The following is an 8,366-nucleotide window of genomic DNA, read 5'->3' on the forward strand; positions in this document are numbered from 1 at the left end:
TATTATTATTTTTCACCTTTGCCAACATATAATAGAAGTAGAATTTCATTGTTTCAATTTGAATTTCTTTGATTACTAGTGATCTTAATCATTCTTTTACATGTCCATTGGCCATTTGCACTTCTTTTGTAAAATGCAGGCTCCTGCCCAGTCGTCTACCCTTACCCCAAGGAGGGGGTTAATCTTTTCCTTTTTGCTTTGTCAGAGTTCTGTATATTTCATTTTTCATCCTTTACATGGATGGGGTCGGTTCGATTCAGGCTTTCATCCTTTCACTTCACTGCCTTACGGAATATGCATATATATATATATGAATATATATATGTATGTGTACTCCATTTGTCTTTAACGTCCTTTATAGAGGCTGGCTCCCTTTCCTAGCTCCCTCTCCCTCCCTCCTTTCCTCTCTTTTTTTTTCTTGTCTTCTTTTGTCTCTTTGTTTCTTTCTCTCTCTTTCTCTCTTTGTTTCTCTCTCTTTCTCTCCCTCCCCCCTCCCCCCCCTTTTTTTTTTTCAGTACAGAAGTTTTAAATTTTGACCGAGTCGAATCTACCATTCTGGGCCTGGCGCCGCGTCAGCAGAGGGGGGCGGGGAGGCGAGCAAGGAACTGGGGGAGGGGAAGGGGCGGGGAGGAGCGGGCGGAGCGGCTGCGGGAGTTGCTGGGAGTGCGCGCGTTGGGATCACACGGCGGTGGCGGCGGAGGCCCAGAGACCTGAGCTCGGAGACTACGGCCCGAGGCCTACACCGAGCCCTCTCTCCACCGGAGGACCAGGGAACCGCAGTCTTCAACACAGAGGTACCGTGCTCCGCGCTCCCCGCCCGGCCCGGCCCAGCCTGCTGCGGCGGTGCCTCCTTCCTTCCTTCTTCCCTCGCTCTCTCTCTCGCCCGCCCGCGCCTTCCCTGTCTGCCTGCGTCACCGCGGCCGCCATGGCTGAGAACGGCGAGAGCGGCGGCCCCCCGCGCCCCTCCCGCGGCTCTGCTGCGGCCCAAGGCCCTGCCTCTGCCCCGGCCGAACCCAAAATCATCAAAGTCACTGTGAAGACCCCCAAAGAGAAAGAGGAGTTCGCAGTGCCCGAGAACAGCTCAGTCCAGCAATTTAAAGAAGCGATTTCGAAACGCTTCAAATCCCAAACCGATCAGCTAGTGCTGATTTTTGCCGGAAAAATCTTAAAAGATCAAGATACCTTGATCCAGCATGGCATCCATGATGGACTGACTGTTCATCTTGTCATCAAAAGCCAGAACCGACCTCAGGGCCAGTCCACACAGCCTAGTAATGCCGCGGGAACTAATACTACCTCCGCGTCGACTCCCAGGAGTAACTCCACACCTATTTCCACAAATAGCAACCCGTTTGGGTTGGGGAGCCTGGGAGGACTTGCAGGCCTTAGCAGCCTGGGCTTGAGCTCGACCAACTTCTCTGAGCTCCAGAACCAGATGCAGCAGCAGCTCCTGTCTAGCCCTGAGATGATGATCCAAATCATGGAAAATCCCTTTGTTCAGAGCATGCTTTCGAATCCTGATCTGATGAGGCAGCTCATTATGGCCAATCCACAGATGCAACAATTGATTCAAAGAAACCCCGAAATCAGTCACCTGCTCAACAACCCAGATATAATGAGACAGACCCTTGAAATCGCCAGGAATCCAGCTATGATGCAAGAGATGATGAGAAATCAAGACCTGGCTCTCAGCAATCTCGAAAGCATCCCTGGTGGCTACAATGCTTTACGGCGCATGTACACTGACATTCAAGAACCCATGCTGAATGCTGCCCAAGAGCAGTTTGGGGGTAATCCTTTTGCCTCCGTGGGGAGCAGTTCCTCCTCTGGGGAAGGTACGCAGCCTTCCCGCACAGAAAATCGAGATCCATTACCCAATCCATGGGCGCCACCACCGGCTACCCAGAGTTCTGCGACCACCAGCACAACAACAAGCAGTGGTAGTGGATCTGGCAGTAGCTCCAGCAATGCTACCGGGAACACAGTGGCTGCAGCCAATTATGTCGCCAGCATCTTCAGTACCCCAGGAATGCAGAGTTTGCTGCAACAGATAACTGAAAACCCCCAGCTGATCCAGAATATGCTGTCTGCGCCCTATATGAGAAGCATGATGCAGTCGCTGAGCCAGAATCCAGATTTGGCTGCACAGATGATGTTGAATAGCCCTGTGTTCACTGCCAATCCTCAACTGCAGGAGCAGATGCGTCCACAGCTCCCTGCTTTCTTGCAGCAGATGCAGAATCCAGACACACTGTCAGCCATGTCAAACCCAAGAGCAATGCAGGCTTTAATGCAGATCCAGCAGGGGCTACAGACATTAGCTACTGAAGCGCCTGGCCTGATTCCAAGCTTCACTCCAGGTGTGGGGGTCGGGGTGCTGGGAACCGCTATAGGCCCTGTAGGCCCAGTCACACCCATAGGCCCCATTGGCCCCATAGTCCCATTTACCCCCATAGGCCCCATTGGGCCCATAGGACCTACTGGCCCTGCAGCAGGTCCCCCCGGCTCCACTGGCTCAGGTGCCCCCCCTGGGCCCACCGTGTCTAGCTCTGCACCCAGTGAAACCACGAGCCCAACATCAGAATCAGGACCGAACCAGCAGTTCATTCAGCAAATGGTGCAGGCTCTGGCTGGAGCAAATCCTCCACAGCTGCCGAGTCCAGAAGTCAGATTTCAGCAACAACTGGAACAGCTCAACGCAATGGGGTTCCTAAACCGGGAAGCAAACTTGCAGGCTCTAATAGCAACAGGAGGCGACATCAATGCCGCCATTGAGAGGCTGCTGGGCTCCCAGCCATCGTAATTACATTTCTGTACCTTGAAAAAATGTATCTTATTTTTGATAATGGCTCTTAAATCTTTAAACACACACAAAATTGTGCTTTACTTTCATTTTGATTCTTTTAAATCTGTCTAGTTATAAATCTAATATGCATTTTAAGGTGGAGTCCTTTCCTCCCTCTTTGTTTCCTTCCTCCCTTCCTCCCTCCCTCCCTTCCTTCCTCCCTTCCTTCCCTCCATATCCTTCCTTCTCTGTTTTGAATGGTGGGGATCAGTGCTGTCTCACTCAAAGGTGTTGCATGCAAACACTTCTCTTTATTCTGCATTTATTGTGATTTTTGGAAACAGGTATCAACCTTCACAGTTGGGTGAACAAGTTTTGTCCTACAGATGTCCAGTTTATTTGCATTTTAAACATTAGCCTATGATAGTAATTTAATGTAGAATGAAAATGTTAAAAACAGAAGCAAATTATTTGAAGCTCTAATTTGTGGTACAATATTGCTTATTGTGACTTTGGCATGTATTTTTGCTAGCAAAATGCTGTAAGATTTATACCATTCTTTGATCTTTTTTGCTATATTTATACACAGTACAGTAAGCACAATTGGAACTGTACATCTAGAGATACTACAACAGAATCTCTGAGCAGTATATGTATAACCAAAATTAGAAAGAGAATAAGAAATATTTCTGGAGCTCGGTATATCTCACAGTTTTGTAGAATCTTACAGCATCTTTGATAAACTTCTCAGTGAAAATGTTGGCTAGGCAAGTTCAGTTAAAATATAGTAGAAATGTTTATCCTGGTATCGCTAAGTATACATTTAATTGTGCAGAAAACTTACAGTGTGACATTGTGTCAACATTTGCAAATTGACTGTATATGATCTTAATCTTAGTGCAGCCTGAAGGATCAGTATAGTAATGCCAGGAAAGTGCTTTTTTACCTAAGACTTCCTTCTCAGCTTCTCCCATAAAGAGACCCTAATACGCATTTTGATTTGTAATTGGAAATGTAACTTTCACTGAAACTGTCATGTGACGTTTGCATTACTTTTAACTGCTATGTATAAAGGAAACTGTATCTTTTGACTCTATCAGTTATTTCTCTTGTGCACAGGCAAAAAAATGCATTAAAAATGACTAAAAAAATAAAAAAAAATTAAAAATGCATAAATCTTTTCCTTTTTGCCTTCTGGCCCTAGGATCATGTTTAGAAGGATCGCCCAATCCCAGGATTATATAAATCTTATCCTATATTTCTCTAATTTAATGGTTTCATTTTTTTAAAAAAGTTCCTTTACCCTGTCTGGAATTATTTTGAAGTACAGATTTAGTTATTCTAACTTTGTTTCCCCAAAAGGTTAGACAGTTGTTAGTTGGTATTTATCTCATTGTCCAGTCTCCCCCATTTGAAATGTCACACATTCTGTGTTTGAATTCTCTTTAGTACCACTAAACATTGTAGCCCCAGTACACCAGTCTGTAGTTTTTGTTAGAAATATGACTTCATTTCTGTTAGAGCAAGTCATCTTTTTTTTTTATTTTTCACAACTTTCTTATGATTCTGACATGTTTATTTTACCAGGTGAACCTTACAGTTACTAGATTCCCCCTAAAATATATAAATTGGGAATTTGGTTAGGATTATCTTAAATTGATATGATGGTGAGAACTACAAAATTGCATTGCTTTCCAGAAACATGATTTATTGTCTCATTTTTTAAAAACTTTCTATATCCTTTAAGAAAGTTTTATTTATTTAAGTCCCATATAATTTGTAATAAGTGTATTTGTAAGTAATACAGATATACAGGAAACAATACTGCATTTAGGAACTCTTATTCAGTGTGTTACCTATGTGGTCATCTTTGCTATACAGGGGAAGAATGTATTTTCATAGATTAATTTTAAATTGGCAGTTTACTGAAATCTGTTAAATTCAGAGATACTCAACTTATCCTTTTGAGTTTTTTCTGGTAAGCAGTCATATCAATGATAAGTTAGAACAATATGTTCCTTTCAAAATTTATAACACAGATTCTGACGACATGGGTTAAACGCTTCCAGGATAGTTCTAAACGATAAAAGTGTCAGTGGCATTTTTGTCTTGTTTCTCATTTTAACCAGAATATGTTTGCTGCAGCATTTCCAAATTGCATTTTTGAGAAACCATTCCTCTGGGAGATGGTCAAGTGAGTTTGCAAAATGCTGTATACTATAGTCCCTCTTGGAGAGTCATTGTGCAGTAAATTTTGACTAGAATTATTTTTTTAAAGGAGTATGTTATTTAGTTTAAAAGAGTGAAAACTGTTTAACCTCATCTAATTCAGCGTTTCTTAAACTTATTTGAGTAAAGAACCACATTTTTTTTCTTTTAAACACACCTAGTAATATTTGGGATATCAATATTCCTCAGAACATCAAGTTAGGAAATGGTAATTTATTATTTCACTGCTATATGATGCTGGATATTTAAGATAATTACAATAGGAAAGTCTGCCACAATAAATTTAAGAATTTTAATGACATGGATTTTACAAGAAAATCAATATAAAGATAAGGCAATAATATAGAAAATAGCAGTAAATCAGTAACCATAGGGGAAACTGGTTGTTGTCTGAGGCCTGGCTCAGACAGTTTAGCAGGTAAACTTCTTTCAAACATTCAAGGAACAGAGAATTTCTTAATTATCCTTGAGTTGAGCCAAATGTTTCTCTGCCTCTTAATACATTTTGTTTTCTCCCTGAAAAGATCCAGGTCTTTAGTTTATTAATTCTTTTTTTTTGCTTTCTGGTTCATTAATTTTTGTTTATAACTTTACTCTTTTTGAAAAATTTTAAGTTGTTTTTCCTCTATCTCTTACGTGATGTAATTTCCTCTTATCATCTTGCAAGTTCTTTTTTATAGGCTCTGTTTTTGTTTTGGGTTTCTTTATCTACCATTAATTCAGAATTTATACACTTATTTATCATTGAATCAAGAAGGGTATATCCTAACCTGCTATCTCTCCCCCTCCAATAAGAGTGAGGCAATTTTTTTGTGCTGTTTACTTGCTTGTCACCTTCTTCCTAAGCTTACACTAGATGACTAGATGGTGTAAGTTTATATATTACCGGCTCTGATCCAGCAGGATGAGGCAGTGGGGAGGGAGCTAGCACCAGGAGCAATCCCAGGAGGAGAAGTTCACCTCAAGATGGCTTTCCTCATTTGCTCTTTTGGCCTTTGCTTCAGGTATGTGATATCATGTATACTCTCACCACTTGTGTATGGTTGGAGCGGGGGATGGATATACAATATTGAAATAAGTCCTGCTGGTTTATTAATGAGGACTCTCATATCAGGTTGAGACCATCATGTTTAGTGAGAAACCATGGTCAGAGACATTGAGCTTGCCTTCTGAGAAGGGGCAGCCTGCTCCAAATTTTGTTGATATGATGTGTCAAAATGGCAACAAATGGAGTAATTCCTGTCAGGGCCTAACCCAGGGATTGGGAATAGGGTATCAGGAGAGGCATTTGGCCTGTGTCTCATTTTCACAAAGAGACTCAAATTCAAAATTTTAACATTATTCTTAAATGGGTTGATTTTTCCAGCCACAGAGTCAGGCTGACTTGATGGAAGATGTTCATCAAACAGCTTAATTTAGTAATGTAAACTTTTTAAACTATGTGGCAATTTTGATATTTCCAGTTTGCTATTATTTGCATTTAAAAATAAATTGGGAAGCTTAAATAAAAGAAGTTACTTAGACTTCCCTCAATTTCCGAGAGGTTCTCATCCCAGTCTTTTTCACTGCCTGCTCCCACCTTCAGTCCTTGCTCTTTTAAGCTAGATGGTATTAGTTTTCTGCCAGGATTTTCTTGATTTATTAATATATCACAGAACTTCTTCAGATTGGTGATAGTCTTTCAATATGACCCCATCAAGCATCATGTCTTACAGAAATTCCTTGAGAATTCTAATGCCCTCGTTGTATAGGTTTTGCTCAATTTTTGTTTCCCTTTGGCCATTTCCTTTGATTTGTGGGAGGAATGGCAAGAACTGGAGACCTGTTTAAATGGTACCATCTTCCCAGAAGTCTGTTAAGAGGCTAAGGGGAAAAACAATTTTCTAAAAACAGAAGGGAGAAGAATGATTTGGCAGACATCAGACTGAAACCACGCCCAAAAGCAACTTCATCAGGTGGTATACATGCTTACCAAGGCTTTAGACACTTTGATGATGAGTAAAAACCACTGGCAAAAGCTACTCTAAACCAACAAACTCCAAAGTTTGGGTAAGCTACCCTCAAACAAGGAATTGTTTGTCCTGACATACATAGGCAGCATTATTCATCAAATGGATATGTACTGAAGCATATAGCTTCAGCTGTATTGAGGTATCTAAGCATAGATTTGGGTTCCCTAAGTACTTTCAAAATTCAGTTTCAGTACTTCTTAGCCCAATGTGTAGATTTAAGGTAATTTCAGAAAAAAGTCTATAATTCATTATTAAAAGAACAGTTGATGAGTATGGAAAGAATGAAAAAAGATGGTCACTCAGCCCTAGCATTGGATTTCACAAGATTGTCTTGCTAGACTAAATTTATTTCTGTTAGATTGGGATAACAATAGTAGTTAATGTATTCATGGTTATGTTCAGTTTTCATAACAACCCTATAAGGTAGTACTACTATTACCTTCCCAAATTTACAAATAAGGAAATAAGTTAAAAGATTAATTTTCTGGAGTCACACTGCTATTAAGTGACAGAGTTAAAAATTTGAACCCACTTCTGAGATTCTAGAGTATGTGCTTAAGCAGTTCACTATTCTGCTTCCCCGTGAGTCTATTCAACTATACTGGTTTATTTATAATAGAGATTTTATAATAAATTATGTACTAACTGACCTCCTGGGTATTGTTGTGGAGACACATTAGCTGTTGTTAAATGAATTCATCTCTGCTGCTATTCACCCTGGAGCAGGTTACATACAAATGCATATGTGGGAATCAGCTCTGTCATAATCAATAACTGCAATTTGGAAATTTGCCTTTCTGTCTTTTGAGTTACGGCTAATATTTAAAACTATCCTTCAATACATCTGTCCACAGTGGCCTAATACATATGGTATGCCTCCAAATTGGCAGTCACATGGGCCACTTGTGCTTCAGCTGCTCTGGAGGATGCCTGCCTTTCTGTTGAGCTGCCTCCCAGAGACCTCACAAGGCAATAAACATTGTGTACCTCACCATGGTATTTAGCTGTTTCTCAAAATGTCCTTAATAAAAATGTAGTAATATGAGCTAGATAATGAAAGGCTAGTAGATGGGTTAGTAAGTTGAATTGACAGTGTTCAGTGATGTGTCAATGTGAACAAGAGGCTTCCAACCTCAGTTCTATCCCATTGAAATTATATTTCAGTGACTAGCATGAAAACATAAAATAGCTTGCCCATCCCACAATTAGTATAGCATTAGAATGCAGAATAAATGCACTGGATGTCACTAACAAGATCCAAAAATACCTTAGTTGACTGAAGAAAAAATTAGCCAAATCTAGCAGGATTAAATTGAATAGGATAAAATGTGAAGTCCTGT

General features: G+C 40.8%; 1 protein-coding gene across 1 annotated transcript; it reads left to right on the plus strand.

Moving 5' to 3' along the window:
- The first annotated feature begins 625 nt into the window (after positions 1-625).
- UBQLN2 (ubiquilin 2) lies at positions 626-3,970 on the plus strand. The gene has a single exon (XM_006219421.4). The coding sequence runs from the start codon at positions 926-928 to the stop codon at positions 2,801-2,803; it is 1,878 nt and encodes a 625-aa protein (XP_006219483.1). The 5' UTR covers positions 626-925; the 3' UTR covers positions 2,804-3,970.
- Positions 3,971-8,366: the final 4,396 nt, after the last annotated feature.

The sequence above is a fragment of the Vicugna pacos genome, chromosome X, assembly GCF_048564905.1.
Source record: "Vicugna pacos chromosome X, VicPac4, whole genome shotgun sequence".
NCBI lineage: Eukaryota > Metazoa > Chordata > Mammalia > Artiodactyla > Camelidae > Vicugna > Vicugna pacos.